The sequence below is a fragment of the Malaclemys terrapin genome, chromosome 19 (assembly GCF_027887155.1).
Source record: "Malaclemys terrapin pileata isolate rMalTer1 chromosome 19, rMalTer1.hap1, whole genome shotgun sequence".
NCBI lineage: Eukaryota > Metazoa > Chordata > Testudines > Emydidae > Malaclemys > Malaclemys terrapin.
Genome location: NC_071523.1, coordinates 3,055,769 through 3,074,390, shown reverse-complemented (window position 1 = coordinate 3,074,390; position 18,622 = coordinate 3,055,769). Strand labels below are relative to the sequence as shown.

Sequence of the window (18,622 nt, the reverse complement as noted above, 5' to 3'; positions counted from 1 at the left end):
AACCTTCTGCTTTACTGGCTGCTTGAGAGTCGCAGTGAATCTCGGGAAGAGGGGTGCAGGGCCCTGACTCCCCCACACTCCGCAACAACTGGTGGCAGCGGCGGGATCTACTGCACCCCGTGGACGGCGCTTCCTGCAGTAAGTGACTGGGGAGCAGTAAAACGAAGGGGGATTGACGGGGACCAGGCGTGCTGAAGAGTGAGAGAGAGACGGTTATTACCCCTGGGAGTGTGTGACCAGCGAGAAGGACTTTTGCAGTAACAGGGTCCCCCGGGGGGATCGCAGCGAGTGGTCCCAGGGGCGGAGGAGTCTGCAGCTCGACCCTGGCAGAGAGGTGGTGACCTTGAGAAGGGCTGGCACACTAGGGGTCCCCCTGGGAACTGTGGGGAGCTGTGAGCACACAGGCCGGTGAGTGGCCAGCAGGAAGATGTATGCCAAGCGGCTTAAGAGCGACCTGGTGGAGCTGTGCAAGCAGAGGGGGCTGTGCATTGGGAGGTTCACCAAAGCACAGCTCATTGCCCGGCTGGAGGCGGAAGATCGCGCGAATGAACTGATCCCTGTGTCTCAGGGAAGCAGCCTGGCAAATGCAGCGCAGGCACCAGTGTCTGTCCCAGCTGGGAGTGGTCAGCCGGCTGCTAAGGGCTTCCCGAGACCCCTCCTTCCTATGCCTAGGGGAAGGGTGGGGAGGAGCCCAGCAAATACCGAAGGCGCCGTGGCCCCCCGGCCAGCAGGGGACCCTCCCGGCGAAGCTCGCCGGCCAGCAGAGGATCCTCCCGGCGACGTTCGGCATCCGTGGAGCGGAATTGGCTGGAATGGGAGAAAGAGCTAAAACTGAGAGAGCTGGAGGATCGTGAACAACAGAGACAGCATGAACGGGAGGAGAAAGAGAGACAGCATCAGCGTGAACGGGAGGAGAATGAGAGACAGAGACAGGAGAATGAGAGACAGCGTCAGCATGAACTGGAACTGGCAAGATTGAAGGGCAGCGAACCCCCGGCTGCGGTGAGTGAGGGGGGACCCAGGACTGCACGGAGCTTTGATAAGTGCATCCTGGCCCCACACAAGGAGGGGGAGGACATGGATGACTTCCTGGAGGCCTTTGAGACGGCCTGCGAGCTGCACCGGGTTGATCCCGCGGACAGACTCCGGGTCCTTACCCCCTTACTGGACCCCAAATCCGTGGCATTGTACCGCCAACTGGGAGAGGCAGAGAAAGGGGACTACGAACTATTCAAAAAGGCCCTGCTACGTGAGTTTGGGCTGACTCCTGAGATGTACCGGGAAAGGTTCCGGAGTCAAGATAAAACCCCTGAGATCTCATATCTGCAACTAGCCGTCCGCATGGAAAGATACGCCAGCAAGTGGGCTGGTGGGGCCCAGACGAAGGAGGACCTGATTAAACTGCTGGTACTGGAGCAACTGTATGAGCGGTGCCCATCCGACCTGAGGCTGTGGTTGGTGGACAGAAAGCCAGAGAACCCGCGACACGCAGGGCAGCTGGCTGATGAGTTTGTAAAGAGCCGGTCAGGGGGTGGCAGGGAGGAGCCCCAAAGGAACAGGCCCGCCGCGATGCAGAGAGAGAGTCACCCTGGGACCTCCCAAAGGGGGAATAGGGGGAATCCCCTCCCACGGGGAATGCCCAGCATCAGGGACAACCGACCGGCTCGAGGGGACCCACGGGACATGAGCTGCTATTACTGCGGCCGAAGAGGCCACGTTCGGGCCCAGTGCCCCAAGCTCAAGGACAGACTGAGCAGACCGAACCCGCACCGGGTTAACTTGGTAGAGGCCCAGACGGACGAGGGGCAGGCTTCTCACGCAAGAGGGGCTGGCAGCTTATCAACTGCTCAAGAGAGAGAAGGGCCCCAGGCCAGCTTCTCTGGGGGGCCAGATGCTCCGGATTCAAAGTTCTCCGTTTACAGGGTTGGCGTGGGGCTGTCCCTGCGGAGCGAGTGCCTTGTTCCCCTGGAGGTGGATGGGAAGAAAGTTTATGGAAAGTTTACTGGGACACGGGCGCAGAGGTGACACTGGCCTGGCCCGAGGTGGTGGCCCCAGATCGGGTGGTGCCCAACACCTTCCTGACCCTGACCGGGGTGGGCGGGACCCCATTCAAGATTCCCGTAGCGAGGGTACACCTGAAATGGGGGGCCAAGGAGGGCCCCAAGGACGTGGGAGTGCACCACCATTTGCCCACTGAGGTGTTGATGGGGGGGGACCTAGAGGACTGGCCAAGCAGCCCCCAGACCGCCTTAGTCGTGACCCGTAGCCAGAGCCGGCGAGGGGCACTACGCCCTGACCTTGGGAAGGATGTCCCACCGGAGGCACCGAACCCTTCCCGGGTGGGGAGGGAACACCCAAGGACAGGCCTCGGGGTGGCTGGGGCTTCCGACCCAGCCGACGAGAGGGAGCAGGTCCTCATCCCTTCCCCAGCCGCCAAGTTCCAGGCCGAGTTGCAGAAGGACCCCTCCCTGCGGAAGCTAAGGGGCCTGGCTGACCTCAGTGTGGTACAGACCATGAGGAGAGGATGCAAGGAGAGGTTCCTGTGGGAGAAGGGGTTCCTGTACCGAGAGTGGGCTCCCCCAGGGGAAGTGGAGTCGTGGGGGATCAGGAGGCAGCTGGTGGTTCCCCAGAAGTTTCGCCACAAGCTACTGTACCTGGCCCATGACATCCCTCTCGCAGGGCACCAGGGGATCCGGCGCACCAGGCAGAGGCTGCTACAGAACTTTTACTGGCCCGGGGTCTTCACCAACGTCCGGCAGTACTGCCGATCCTGTGACCCCTGCCAGAGGGTGGGGAAGGCCCGGGACAAGGGGAAGGCAGCATTGAGACCTTTGCCCATCATAGAGGAGCCTTTCCAGAAGGTGGCCATGGACATAGTGGGACCTCTCAGCAAGATGACCCGGTCTGGGAAGAAATACATCCTGGTGGTGGTAGATTTCGCCACCCGCTACCCCGAGGCAGTGCCCTTATCATCCATCGAAGCAGACACTGTGGCGGATGCGCTGCTGACCATTTTCAGCCGAGTGGGGTTCCCCAAGGAAGTCTTGACGGACCAAGGGTCCAACTTCATGTCGGCCCTACTCCGGTGCTTGTGGGAGAGATGTGGGGTCCGGCACAACTGGGCCTCAGCATATCACCCCCAATCCAACGGGCTGGTGGAGAGGTTCAATGGGACGCTAAAAATGATGCTGAAAACATTTATGAATCAGCACCCGTAGGACTGGGACAAGTACTTACCTCACCTGCTGTTTGCGTACAGGGAGGTATCCCAGGAGTCTACCGGGTTTTCGCCTTTCGAACTGCTATATGGAAGGTGGGTAAGGGGGCCCCTGGACCTGATGAGAGACGAATGGGAGGGGAAGGCCACTCCTGACGGAGAGTCGGTGGTGGAGTATGTCCTGACCTTCCGGGAACGACTTGCCGAGCTCATGGGCCTGGCCAGGGAGAATCTGGCCAGAGCCCAGAGGAAGCAGAAGGTCTGGTATGATCGCACAGCACGGGCCCGCGCCTTCGCCACTGGGGATCAGGTGATGGTCCTCATCCCCGTGAGGAAAAACAAACTCCAGGCCACCTGGGAAGGGCCCTTCAAGGTTGTCAAGCAACTAAACGAGGTAAACTATGTGGTGGAGCTGTCGAACCGGGCACACCACCACCGGGTGTACCATGTGAATATGATGAAGCCATATTATGACAGGGGGAATATGGTGTTGGCCGTGTGTGGACATTGGGAGGGGCAGGGAGATGACCCTTTAGTAGATCTATTCCCTGGGACAAGAGTTGGCTTCCCCCTGGAAGCAATTCCCCTCTCTGATCGGCTAACCCCTGCCCAGCGAGCTGAGATCGGAGGGGTGCTGCATCTGTACCAACAGCTGTTTTCCAACCAGCCTGGACGCACTAATCTGACTGTCCACCGGGTGCAGACAGGATCGCACCCACCTATAAAATGCTCCCCCTTCCGAGCCACAGGGAAAACTGCTCAGGACCTGGAAAGAGAGGTCAATGACATGCTGGCTTTGGGGGTGATCCAGCCGTCTTCCAGCCCTTGGGCCTCGCCGGTGGTGCTGGTCCCCAAAAAGGACGGGTCGATCCGGTTCTGTGTGGACTATCGGAAGCTCAATGCCATCACTGTAGCCGATGCCTACCCCATGCCCAGGCCGGACGAGCTCCTAGACAAGCTGGGAGGTGCTCGGTACCTTACCACCATGGATCTTACAAAGGGCTATTGGCAAGTGCCGCTGGATGCAGATGCCAGGCTGAAATCGGCCTTTGTCACCCCTCTGGGGCTCTATGAGTTCCTGACCCTGCCCTTCGGCCTCAAGGGAGCGCCGGCCACCTTCCAGCGCCTGGTGGATCAGCTACTGAGGGGGATGGAGAGTTTTGCCGTGGCGTATATCGATGACATCTGTGTCTTTAGCCAGACCTGGGAGGACCACATATCCCAGGTTAGACAAGTGCTGGACCGACTCCAGAAGGCTGGGCTGACCGTAAAACCGGAGAAGTGCAAGGTGGGGATGGCTGAGGTATCCTACCTAGGCCACCGGGTGGGAAGCGGCTGCCTAAAGCCGGAACCAGCCAAAGTGGAGGTGATCAGAGACTGGCCCGCTCCTCAAACCAAAAAGCAGGTCCTAGCCTTTATTGGGATGGCAGGGTACTATCGGAGGTTCGTGCCCCACTTTAGCGCCATAGCCGCCCCCATCACTGAGCTGTGCAAGAAGGGGAAGCCAGACAAAGTGGTCTGGACCGAGGAGTGCCAGGAGGCTCTCCGGGCGCTGAAGGAGGCTCTGGTCAGTGGCCCAGTTCTGGCAAACCCAGACTTTGACAAGCCCTTTATGGTGTTCACCGACACCTCAGACACAGGACTGGGAGCGGTGTTAATGCAGGAGGATGAAAAGGGGGAGAGACACCCCATCATGTACCTGAGCAAGAAGTTGCTACCCCGGGAGCAGAACTACGCGGCCATCGAGAAGGAATGCCTGGCCATGGTGTGGGCCCTCAAGAAACTAGAGCCATATCTCTTTGGGCATCACTTCACCGTGCACACCGACCACTCTCCCCTGACCTGGCTGCACCAGATGAAAGGAGCCAACGCCAAGCTCCTGAGATGGAGCCTGCTCCTGCAGGATTATGACATGGACGTGGTCCATGTGAAGGGACGTGACAACCTGATAGCGGACGCATTGTCCCGGAGAGGGAGCCCTGAACTTCCCCAGGTCACTGGTCAAAGTGACCCCGCTCAGTTCAGTCTCGAAGGGGGGAGAGATGTGACGGAGCAGGGAGCAGGGCAGATTTGACCTGGGAATGTTGCAGGGGGATTGCAGTGAGGAGGGGGGACTTCCCTTGAAGGAAGCTACCTGAGCTGTAACCTGAGCCAGGAACGGGGGTGGGGAGAATTAACACCTTCTGCCCGGGAGACTGAACAAAGGAGAGGAGCAGCGGGAGGGGCTGGGAGTTTAGTTTCGGTTTGGGCTGGGTGTGCAACGCAGGGAACCCCAAGCTGGGGTCTAAGCTCCCTGAACCTCCCAGAGGGACCTAATTGAGGGGGTCTGGTCGTACCTACATGCTCTGCTTGAGACTGTGTTCCTGTCCTTAAATAAACCTTCTGCTTTACTGGCTGGTTGAGAGTCGCAGTGAATCTCGGGAAGAGGGGTGCAGGGCCCTGACTCCCCCACACTCCGCAACACATGTATAAACCCCTCACTGGACAGGAGGGGGTTAAGGAGCAAGACTGGTCTCAGGAGGTTCCGCCTTTCCACCCGTGCCAAGCATGCTCAGATTGGAGGTGGGGTTTAAAAGGCAGCCAAACAGCTCAGTCAGGACTGGCAGGCCAGGGGAAAATCTGTGCTCTGGGAGCTCCAGGGGAGACATGGCTGGATCTGACACCAAGCCAAGAAACAAGGAGCTGCAGCACCGGACAGTGGGACCAGATCAGGAAGCCCGGAAGGCAGTGCTCCCCAGGGATGGCTGGCGGCCAGCTGGGATGTAAAAGGAGGTAGGAAGTGACCCAGGGAAGCTGATGCAAGCTGGAGACTGATGCAAGAAACCATGGGGTGAGCGAAGCCAAACCAGCCTCCCAGGGCCCTAGGTCGGAACCCTGTGGAGTGGGAGGGCCCAGGTTCCCCTACCCCACTGAGAACTGAACCCACTAGGTGGGGCTGCCGCCCATGAACTGAACCCACTAGGTGGGGTTGCTGCCTTCAAGAGCGACACCCACTAGGTGAGATTTCCGCCAGACGTGAACCATTGGGTGTAACTGCTGCCTTGGAATCTAACCGCTAGGCGGGAGACACTGCCTCCTGCTGATAGGGCCTCACAGGATCAGTCCCAACACTATTCAATATCTTTAAGAATGACCTCAAAGAAAATATAAAATCACTGCTGATAACATTTGCTCGTTATTCGGGTGGTAAATAATGCTAAGGACAGGCCTGGATCACACGGCAAGGGGGCACAACAACACGACATGCATGTTAAGGTCCCAGTTCAGTAAAGCACTGAAGCACATCCTTAAACTTAAGCACATGAGCAATGCCATCCCCACTCAGCAAAGCATATAAGCATGGGCCTAAAGGTCAGTTTAGGCTTAGCCCCCGTTGCAGTCAATAGGAGAGGGATGGGATTTCAGTGTTTCATTTTCGAGTGCCCAACCTGAGTCACTCCAGCACTCTCAGCTCCACTAATTTCGTTTGGAGCTCTGGGTGCTCAATGTTTCCAGCAGGCCTGAGGCTCATGGTCACAGGCCATAGAAATTTGTTTACAGAAACACCCAGAGTCTGAACGTATCTGGTTGTTCAGATTTCTTCAGTGGACACTAACCAGGAAACGGGAGAACTCTGACTCTGGGCGAGATTAACGAGGCCGGGGCGCAGCAGCAGGAAAGGCTAGATGGGATGGGGTGACTGAATAAACGCCAAGGCCTGGCCAGCTCGGTGCTACGGCAGACTGAGAGTGAATTTCATGCCAAATAAGGTGGAGACAGAGACTTACCAGTTCTAGGAACACTTTTCTCTCAGAGTCAAGTGATCGGACCCGACTGCGCAATGCTAGAATTTCCTTGTCCAGTCTGTTGTTGTGTTCCATGGCCTTCTGCAGCTCAGTCCTATCTAAACTCCAGCAAGTGACAGGAAAACACTTAGACAACACATGGACAGGTGGCTGTGGATTCAAGGCTGCCCTATCCCTGGCCCTTGCTGTGCATCTGAGCTCAGGGTTTGGCACAGGAGGGCATCACATGAGTATGGACCCCTGGACTATACTAACTTTGGGTGTGTGATGCTGTCCTGTAGTGGCTGCTTCACAAAGCATAAGGGAGCCATTAATCAGGTCAAGGAGCTCTCTTTATCTTAGCTCAAATGGCAGAGGCTTGTGATTTTGCAGCTTTAGGATCAGGGTTCCAGTCCAAGGTCTGCTAGGATGTGGTTTATCATGGAAGCATGTTCACCTTTCCTTAGTCAGGGCTAAACTTGAGCTAAATGTTTTCAACTCTTTAAGGACAGGTCTCAGTGACAACCGGAACCTATTCTGAAAATACTGAGTAAACTGAGCAACTACTTTTTTAGATGTAAAACTGACTCCTTTTAGAAATTTCTGCCAAGTGTCTAATATTTATCTGTGCACTTCTGTCCACCCAGCAAAATCACAATACACCTACCAATTTGAGACCCAGGTAGATCTGGAGATTGGTGTATGCAAGAGGCCATTTTTCTTAGAAGGCAAGAACAGTAAAATGTCTAGGAAATCGCCATAGTGTGAAAATTAGACGTGGTTATCCCCCAGTGAAGCTGTCATACATGGCAAGTGAGAATATTCCATTCTCTGGAACTAGCTGGGCTACTTTTTAAACCCAGAAAGAAATGCCAAGGTGTATGAATGAAGGTCCCCCGTGGTTGCAGAAGTCAGGGTAGGGAGACAGCCTGGTGTGTTTGCAGGGAGTAGTCTGGGATAGAGGGTGCGGGAGAGTTGGCATCAGTTTGGAGTTGTGGATATTTAGCCTATACTCCTGACCTTGTGGGGGTGCAGAATTCATATGGCCTGCATATTTCTGTGCCCCCCCCTTCCCCCCCGCGCACAGAAAAATGCAAAAGAAATTAGCAGGGGGACACTCGCCTCTTCCCTGGCAGCCCAGGCAGTGCATCTGTTCCAGCGTGCCTGGAGCAGCTTCAGAGACACAAATCACTGGGGGGCGAGGGAGGCTGGGCATATGTGCTTGCAGGGGAGATGTTGATCACCATCGGGGGCAGGGCTGGGCGTGGGTGCCTGCCAACAAGTGAGAGAAACTCTGTCCCTCTTGCTTGTTACTGCAGCCTGCCGGGGGCATGGAGGGTAGGTCTTTTTATTATGCACGAGGAAGGCTCTGCCTCGGAGGCAGAAATGTAGCAGCCTGCCTGTGTAGTAGCATTGTTAATGTTCCTATTGTTAGTTAACTGTTCCCATTCTCAGTCAGTTCCTCCAGGGGCACAAAACCTGGAAAAGTTTTAAGGCCCCTACATTGCCAGAGTGATGTAAAGCTTTATAAATGACACTAAGAGAATCAGCTAGGAAGATCTATTCACTTTCTCACTTTTTTCCTGTGCCAAAGTGGCACAATGGGGTACAGCTCAGGATTTATTTTACTTACCCATTATAAAAAAAAAAATACTTTGAGGGAAAATAAAACATTTACCAAGCAGTCAATAAAATGTCAGGACAATCAGAAGCAAACACTTCGCAAAGTACCCAGCCAGGTCCAGGACAATGATTAGCAAAACTGTATGACTTTCATGTGTGAAAGTCACAGCAATTAAAAATGACATTCTACTTCTTTTTTTTTTTTTGGCTGTTTGATGTTCTGTAATTTAATTTAAATGAAAATCCAGGATTATAACTGGAATGCAGGGTATTAGTTACCAAGTGTTTGTAACTTAACTTTCATGTGCTGAGGAAATGCTGAATAGTTATTGTGAGTTTTTTCTGTATTGTAATTTAAATAAATTACCAAAACAATCAAAACTGGTGTAATTATATTGCATTATTTTGACAAATAAAATATGCAAAATTTTGCAGAATTTTTAATGTTTTGGCGCACAATCCCCCCAGAAGTAAGCCTAGTCTGGCTACTGCTGTAGGAATCCGCCTTCAACAGCAGGGAGGACTTCTCTGGAAAAGGAGAGGTGTCCCTTGAAACATCAAAACGACCTACTTAGATAAAAATAAGCACAGAAGAGACTCTGGGCCATTAGCACTCGGTAAAAGCGGTGGAGCATGTGACCCTCAGCCCTGGTGCAGGTTAGAGCAACAACGGGGGGAGGGCGTGCTCTAACTTAACCTGGCAGCCGAGCATAGATGGAGCACAGCACAATTCGGCTGTGCCGCTGACAAATTCCTTACACTGAGCGGGACTGAATGGGCAGTGCCACTGCAGCTGGCTCTGCCCATTACTAGCTCCTGCACACCAGGGTAATTGTCCCTTGCCTGATCTGCCTGATTTCTGGCCCCTTTGCGCTGCCTAAAGAAGCCAGAACATAAGAGAGGATTTGGACCCATATCTAAGGTCCCTTAATCACCCTGACCTTCGCTTCTCCAGAAGGTTGTTTACTGAGCTTTATTTTTAGTAAAAGCAAGCACAATTCATTCTGCAGCAGAATACATTTGTAATTAGCAACTGAAAGGTCCAGGGCAGTGTAAGGAGAGGGGTTAGTTCAGTGCAAGCAGAAGGGACACATGTAGCTTTCTTGCTCCTGAGAAACATACAGAAAACTAACATCTCTGGGAAATGTGTTTACTTCATGAACAGCTTCTAAAGATCACAAAAACCACAACCCTAAATTTTACTGTGAACCGAAACAATCCAAGCTTATTAGCATAGCGGCATAGGCACAACACGAACACTTACGGAATACATTGGTGCGATAAAACCATGTTACTCCTATCCTTTACAGTGTGTCAAAAAGTCATAGCTAGTGAACATCATATGGCTCATTCTACAGCCATTCTGGTGAATATGGATAGCAAAGGATTTAGATTGTAACATCAAGCAAAGTGTCAATAGTTTGTGTTAGCAGCACAACACTAGAAATCTTTCCGGATTTGAATTTATATTTCAACCATATTCCTTAGTAGAGCTGGTCAGAAAAAAAAATTCTCCTCAGAAAATTTGGATAAAAACTACTTTTTCATTTTCATCTAACTTTTCAGTGGGAAATTTCAACTTTTTGTCAAAAACTGAAGATATTTTAGCTCAAAACCTGAAAACCAACAAAATTTCTGGTTTTAGCTGAATATTTTTGGCATTTGGATTTTCAGTTTTCCAATGAAATATAACTTTTTTTTTTTTTTTTTTAAGGAAAACACACACTTTCTTCAAAACATTTCATTCAGCTGAAAACTCAATTTTCTGTTAAAAAAAATGTTGACAAAAAAATTTCAACCCCCCAGGCCTGGAAGTAACATCAGCAGGTGTCTTAGCTAATGTATGCCTTACCACTTTCTTTCAGCTTATTCATCTCTTCTCTCCAGCTCTCAGATGCTTGTGGGGCCAGCCGCAAAGCAGGATCTAAGCAAACAACGGAGAAACAATCTCACCTAATGATAAGTTTGCCAATCCTTTTTTATGAGCACAGAATTCTAGAATCCTCTTCTATAGTTTTTCATTCAAAAAATTCAAACAACATAACACTGAGCTCAAAGGAGTAGAAAGAGAATAAAACTTAACCATAGCACATGATTTTAAGCACTTAGCAACCACTAACAATAGAAAATAATGTATTGGACTGAAAATTGCCTAACAGGAATCATACACTTTTTATTAAACTTGAACAGGCTGCAAGAGCAAACATTGGTTCTAGATGGACTTTCCCTCAAATAAATCAGGGATCCCACTTGATTTTCTATGATTGAATCTAGTTACAGTGCATTTAGCTCCTAAAATCTACAGGGAGGATTAAAAATCCAGAAACACAATTATTACTACTTTTAATAGCTTCCCTTGATAAGTTTTAATATGATTCTGAACACTAACATTCTAAGCATAACAAAGCACAGAAACATGTCAGACATTAAAACCTTAAACACAGCATAGAAAGCCAAACATTAATTCATACTTTTATGCAGATTACAAAACTGAGCATGCTCATCATAAATAGATTTCTCACTGGTTCAATGCACACAAGGTTCCGCTGGGAAAGAAAGTCAAATACAGCAGCTCTGTCCAGGATCTGGAAAAATATCGTTTGGAGGCTGTGACACATTGCCGAGCTTGTGCCCTTTGACGCGTGTATATCAATCGATCAACATAGGAGGTCTGACAAACTCCGTGTACAGAGCTTGCTTCCAAGGACTTTGAATAAAACACAGCCTGTGACTGACTGCTCGGGCTGCTGATTGGAACTGTTTAATGACTTGGAGAGAGTGCCTTCTTGGGTAAAAGTAGGCTGATGTGATCAGTCACACGACAAGTCTGTGCAAGAAATAAAGGGGGCTCAGCCTGGGCACAGGGTCAACCCCTCACAGATCACATTGTAGGACAGGGACCTTCAGCTGCTGTTAAAACTTCAACTGATCATTTTCTGATGCTTCTTGTATACATTCTTAGCTGGGAGGAAGAATTTATCAGAAAAATGTTTATGATAAATGGAAATCATTTAAGAACACCTTACTAGATGCCCCAAAAGCCACAATCCCAGAGTTGAGGAAGAAGGCTGTGCTGGTTAAAAAACTGACCTGATTTAGAGGGGAAATGAAGGCAGCTATAAAAAAATAAAATAATATACAACAGATGGAAGAAAGGGGAAATTAGTAGTAATGGATGTAAATTAGAAGTTTGGAATTGTAGAAAATTGATAAGGGAAGCCAAGGGACACAAGGAGACATCTATGGCCAAGAGTTAAGGACAATAAGGAGTTTTTAAAAATATACTAGGAGGAAAAAGAATCCTGACAATGGTACTGGTCCATTACTAGATGGAAACTGCAGAATTATCAATAATACGCAGAAAAGGCAAAAATGTTCAATTGATATTTCTGTTTTGTATTTGGGGAAAAAACAGATAATATATTCTCATCATATGGGGATGATAATATACTCTTTCCATTCCACTAATATTTCTGGAGGATGTTAAACAGAAGCTACTAAAGTGAGACATTTTTGAATTAGTAGGTCCAGATAACTTGCATCCAAGAGGTTTAAAAGAGATGGCTAAAGAGCTCGCTAGAATGTTAATACTGATTTTCAATAAGTCTTGGAGCACTGGGAAAGTTCCAGAAAACTGGAAGAAATCTAATGTTGTGCTAATTTTTTTAAAAGGGTAAATTGGATGACCAAGGAATTATAGGCCTGTCAGACATTGATCCCAGGCAAGATAATGGAACAGCTGATATGAGATCTGATTAATAAAGAATTAAAGGAGAGTAAAGTAATTAATGCAAATCAACATAGTTTATGGAAAATAGATCTTGTCAAACTAACTTGGTATCTTTTTTTGATGAGATGACAAGTTTGATTGATATAGTGATGACATAAACTTCTGTAAAGCATTTGACTTGATACCACACAGCATTTTGATTAAAAAATTAGAATGCTATAAAATGATTATGGCACACATTAAAATAATTAAAAACTGGCTAACTGATAGGTCTCAAAATGTAACTGTAAATGGGGAATCATCACTGATCGGGTCTGTTTCAGTGGGGTCCCACAGAGATTGGTTCTTGACCCTATGCTATTTTTAATTTTTATTAATGGCCTGGAAGAAACATAAAGTCATCACTGATAAAGTTTGTAGATGACACAAAAACTGAGGAAGTGGTAAATAATGATGAGGACAGGTCACTGAATCAGAATGATTTAGATCATTTGGTAAATTGTGCACAAGCAAACAATATCCATTTTAATATGGCTAAATGTCAATGGATACAACTGGGAACAAGGGCTGTGGGCAATACTGACAGGATGGGGACTCTATCCTGGGAAGCAGTGACCCTGAAAAAGATCTGGGGGTTATGGTGGATAATCAACCCAACATGAGCTCCCAGTGTGATGCTGTGGCCAAAAAAGGTAATGCCATCCTAGGATGCATACACAGGGGGATCTCGAGTCGGGAGTCATTTCACCTCTGTATCAGGCAGTGGGGTGGCTGCTGCTGGAATACTTTGTCCTGTTCTGGTGGGCACAATTCAAGGAGGATGCTGATAAATGGATGCAGGTTCAAAGAGCCACGAGAATGATTAAAGGATTAGAAAACCTGCCTTAGGGTATGTCTACACTACAAAATTAGGTCGAAGTTATAGAAGCCGGTTTTATAGAAATCGGTTTTATACAGTCGATTGTGTGTGTCCCCACATAAAATGCTCTAAGTGCATTAAGTCGGCGGACCGTGTCCACAGTACTGAGGCTAGCATCGACTTCTGGAACGTTGCACTGTGGGTAGATATCCCACAGTTCCCGCAGTCTCCGCTGCCCATTGGAATTCTGGGTTGAGATCCCAATGCCTGATGATGCAAAAACAGTGTTGCGGGGTGTTCTGGGTACATGTCGTCAGGCCCCTCCCCCTCCATCAGAGCAATGGCAGACAATCGAGTCACACCTTTTTACCTGGGTTACCTGTGCAGACAACATACCACAGCAAGCGTGGAGCCCGCTCAGCTCAGCTCAGCTCACCGTCACCATATGTCATCTGGGTGCTGGCAGACGTGGTACTGCATTGCTATACAGCAGCAGCTCCTTGCCTTTTGGCAGTGGATGGTGTATTACGAGTGGTATCCATCATCGTCGTACTCCTCAGTGAGTTCGGTCAGAGGCACCTGGGCAGACATGTTTTGTCTCCTGGAGACTCAGTCCTGCCGGCAGTCCTATTGAACCATCTTGACGATGATGGCTAGCAGTCGTAATACAGCATTTTCTGCCAAGCACCCAGAAGATGCCGATGGCTATCAGCCATGCTGCACCGTCTGCTGCCAGCTTAAGATGTAAAAAATAGATGGACCAGATTTGTTCTGTATTCATTTGCTTCCCCCTCCCTCCGTGAAATCAACGGCCTGCTAAACCCAGGGTTTTGAGTTCAATCTTTGGGGGGGGGGGCATTCTGTGTGACAGTTGTTTGTGTTTCTCCCTGAAGCATAACCACCTTTGTTGATTTTAATTCCCTGAAAGCCATGTCATCACTCGCCCCTCCCTCCCTTCCTCTGTCAGACAATAGTTTCGCACCTTTTTTCAGCCCAGACGCCATAGCACTGGCATCATGGAGCCCGCTCAGATCACCACAGCAATTATGAGCACTATGAACACCACGCGCATTGTCCTGGAGTATATGCAGAGCCAGAACATGCCAAAGCAAAACCAGACGAGGAGGCGATTGCAGCGATTGCAGCGCGGCGACGAGAGTGATGAGGAAATTGACATGGACATAGACCTCTCACAAAGTACAGGCCCCAGCAATGTGCAAATCATGGTATTACTGGGGCAGGTTCATGGCGTGGAACTCTGATTTTGGGCCCGGGAAACAAGCACAGACTGGTGGGACCGCATCGTGTTGCAGGTGAGGGACGATTCCCAGTGGCTGCGAAACTTTCGCATGCGTAAGGGCACTTTCATGGAACTTTGTGACTTGCTTTCCCCTGCCCTGAAGCGCCAGAATACCAGGATGAGAGCAGCCCTCACAGTTGAGAAGCGAGTGGTGATAGCCCTGTGGAAGCTTGCAATGCCAGACAGCTACCGGTCAGTCGGGAATCAATTTGGAGTGGGCAAATCTACTGTGGGGGCTGCTGTGATCCAAGTAGCCAACGCAATCAAAGACCTGCTGATATCAAGGGTAGTGACTCTGGGAAACGTGCAGGTCATAGTGGATGGCTTTGCTGCAATGGGATTCCCAAACTGTGGTGGGGCGACAGACGGAACTCATATCCCTATCTTGTCACCGGAGCACCAAGCCACCGAGTACATAAACCGCAAAGGGTACTTTTCAATGCTGCTGCAAGCCCTGGTGGATCACAAGGGCCGTTTCACTAACATCAACATGGGATGGCCGGGAAAGGTACATGATGCTCGCGTCTTCAGGAACTCTGGTCTGTTTCAAAAGCTGGAGGAAGGGACTTTCTTCCCAGACCAGAAAATAACCGTTGGGGATGTTGAAATGCCTATCGTTATCCTTGGGGACCCAGCCTACCCCTTAATGCCATGGCTCATGAAGCCGTACACAGGCAGGCTGGACAGTAGTCAGGACCTGTTCAACTATAGGCTGAGCAAGTACCGAATGGTGGTAGAATGTGCATTTGGATGTTTAAAAGCACGCTGGCGCAGTTTACTGACTCGGATAGACCTCAGCGAAGCCAATATTCCAATTGTTATTGCTGCTTGCTGTGCGCTCCACAATATCTGTGAGAGTAAAGGGGAGACATTTATGGCGGGTTGGGAGGCTGATTACGCGCAGCCAGACACCAGGGCGGTTAGAAGAGTACAGCAGGGCGCGGTGCGCATCAAAGAAGCTTTGAAAACCAGTTTTGTGACTGGCCAGGCTACGGTGTGAGACTTCTGTTTGTTTCTCCTTGATGAACCCTCCCCCTGCCCCCCCGGTTCACTCTACTTCCCTGTAAACTAACCACCCTCCCCTCCCCCCTTCGAGCACCGCTTGCAGAGGCAATAAAGTCATTGTTACTTCACATTCATGCATTCTTTATTAATTCATCACACAACCAGGGGGATAACTGCCAAAGTAGCCCAGGAGAGGTGGGGGAGAAGGGAAGGAAAAGGACACACTGCAGTTTAAAACTTGAACACTTATTGAAGGCCAGCCTTCTGATGCTTGGGCAATCATCTGGGGTGGAGTGACTGGGTGGCCGGAGGCCCCCCCACTGCGTTCTTGGGCGTCTGGGTGAGGAGGCTATGGAACTTGGGGAGGAGGGCTGTTGGTTACACAGGGGCTGTAGTGGCGGTCTCTGCTCCTGCTGCCTTTCCTGCAGCTCAACCATACGCTGGAGCATCTCAGTTTGATGCTCCAGCAGCCGGAGCATAGACTATTGCCTTCTGTCAGCAAACTGACGCCACCTATCCTCTTCAGCCCGCCACTTGCTCTCTTCAGCCCGCGATTCAGCCCGCCACCTCTCCTCTTGTTCATATTGTGCTTTTTTGCACTCTGACATTGACTGCCTCCACGCATTCTGCTGTGCTCTGTCAGCATGGGAGGACATCTGGAGCTCCAAGAAGATATCATCCTGAGTCCACTGTTTTCTCCTTCTAATCTTCACTAGCCTCTGTGAAGGAGAAACATTTGCAGCTGGTGGAGGAGAAGGGAGATGTGGTTAAAAAAGACACATTTTAGAGAACAATGGATACACTCTTTCACATTAAATTTTGCTGTTCACATTACACAGCACATGTGCTTTCGTTACAAGGTCGCATTTTTCCTCTTATATTGGGGGTCTGCCAGTTTGGTGTGAGAGATCACTCACGCCGTGCCAGGCAGCCATGGTAAGCCACAGTCTTTTGGCTTTTTTAACCTTCTTAACATGTGGGAATGGTTTCAAACAGTAGCGCCCTCATTTCCCATACCAAGCACCCGTTGGGTTGGCCATTTAAAATGGGTTTGCAATGTAAAAGGAGGGGCTGCAGTTTCCGGGTTAACATGCAGCACAAACCCAATTACCCCCTCCCCCCCCACACACACACCCAATTCTCTGGGATGGTCACTTCACCCCTCCCCCCCACCACGTGGCTGACAGCAGGGAACATTTCTGTTCAGCCGAGCAGGAACGGGCACCTCTGAATGTCCCCTTAATAAAATCACCCCATTTCAACCAGGTGACTGTGAATGATATCACTCTCCTGAGGATAACAAAGAGAGATAAGGAATGGATGTTGTCTGCATGCCAGCAAACACCGGGACCATACGCTGCCATGCTTTGTTATGCAATGATTCCAGACTATGTGCTACTGGCCTGGCGTGGTAAAGTGTCCTACCATGGCGGACGGGATAAGGCAGCCCTTCCCAGAAACCTTTTGCAAAGGCTTTGGGAGTACATGAAGGAGAGCTTTCTGGAGATGTCCCTGGAGGATTTCCGCTCCATCCCCATACACGTTAACAGACTTTTCCAGTAGCTGTATTGGCCGCGATTGCCAGGGCAAATTAATCATTAATCATTAAACACGCTTGCTTTTAAACCATGTGTAATATTTACAAAGGTACACTCACCAGAGGTCCCTTGTGTGCCCTCAGGGTCTGGGAGCACGCCTTGGGTGAGTTCAGGGGTTACTGGTTCCAGGTCCAGGGTGATAAACATATCCTGGCTGTTGGGGAAACTGGTTTCTCCGCTTTCTTGCTGTGAGCTATCTTCATTGTCTTCATCATCATCTTCCTCGTACCCTGAACGCGGTTCCCTGTTGCGTGATTCTCCATTGATGGAGTCAAAGCACAGGGTTGGGGTAGTGGTGGCTGCACCCCCTCGCATGGCATGCAGCTCCGCGTAGAAGCGGCATGTTTGCGGCTCTGCCCCGGACCTTCCGTTTGCCTCTCTGGCTTTGGGGTAGGCTTGCCTTAGCTCCTTAATTTTCACGCGGCACTGCTGTGCGTCCCTGTTATGGCCTCTGTCCTTCCTGGCCTTTGAGACTTTTTCTAATATATTGTCATTTCGTTTACTGCTACGGAGTTCAGCTAGCACTGATTCATCTCCCCATATGGCGAGCAGATCCCGTACCTCCCACTCGATCCATGCTGGAGCTCTTTTGCGATCCTGCGTGGTCACCTGTGCTCTCCATGCTGGGCAAACAGGAAATGAAATTCAAAAGTTCGCGGGGCTCTTCCTGTCTACCTGCTCAATGCATCTGAGTTGAGAGTGCTGTCCAGAGCGGTCACAATGAAGCACTGTGGGATAGCTCCCGGAGGCCAGTAACATCGAATTCCGTCCACACTACCCGAAATCCGACCCGCAAAGACCGATTTCAGCGTTAATCCCCTCATCGGAGGTGGAGTAAAGAAACCAGTTTAAAGAGCCTTTAAGTCGAAAAAAAGGGCTTCGTCATGTGGATGTGTCCAGGCTTAATTCGATTTAACGCTGCTAAATTCGATCTAAACTCGTAGTGTAGACCAGGCCTTGGAGTGATAGACTCAAACAGCTCAACCTATTTAGCTTCACAGGTTAAGAGGTGACCTGATTAGTCTATACCAGACGTGGGCAAACTACGGCTCGCGGGCCACATCCGCCTCCCGGGACGTCTGCCCAGCCCCTGAGCTCCCAGCTGGGGAGCCTAGTCCCCAGTCCCCTCCCCTGCTGTCCCCACAGCCATGCTGCTGCGCGGGTCGCGCTCTGGCCCGCCGCTCCCGCTGGGCAGCATGGAGAGCGCAGCCGGCTCTGGCCAGGTGTCGCGGCTGCGAGCTCCTGCTGCTGGTAAGGGGGTGGGGAGCGGGGGGTCCTGAGGGGCAGTCAGGGAGGAGGGGGTGCAGGTTCTGGGGGGTGGTCAGGGGATGGGGAACAGGGAGGGTTGAAGTGGGAATCCCAGGGGGCCTGTCGGGGGGGCAGTCAGGGGTGGGGGTGTAGATAGGAGTCAGGGCAGAAAGGGGATGGGGGGTTGGATAGGGGGCGGGGGTCTCAGGAGGGGGCGGTCAGGGGACAAGGAGCAGGGGGGATTGAATGCATTGGGGGTTCTGAGGAGGGCAGTCAGG

The 18,622-nt window shown here is 50.7% G+C and overlaps 1 protein-coding gene across 5 annotated transcripts in view; it reads right to left on the bottom strand.

The window, feature by feature from the left end:
* The window catches only part of CCDC30 (coiled-coil domain containing 30), a 123,038-nt gene that overhangs the window by 58,608 nt on the left and 45,808 nt on the right, over positions 1–18,622 (bottom strand). For all 5 annotated transcript variants that reach the window (XR_008442809.1, XM_054009324.1, XM_054009325.1 and 2 more), the window contains 2 exons: positions 10,457–10,528; positions 6,985–7,100 (listed from right to left, as the gene is read on the bottom strand). Coding sequence is in view for 4 of the 5 variants with exons in the window: in XM_054009324.1 (XP_053865299.1) it covers positions 6,985–7,100; positions 10,457–10,528 (188 nt within the window). In the remaining variant the exon portion in view is untranslated. The remainder of the gene's footprint in view (positions 1–6,984; positions 7,101–10,456; positions 10,529–18,622) is intronic.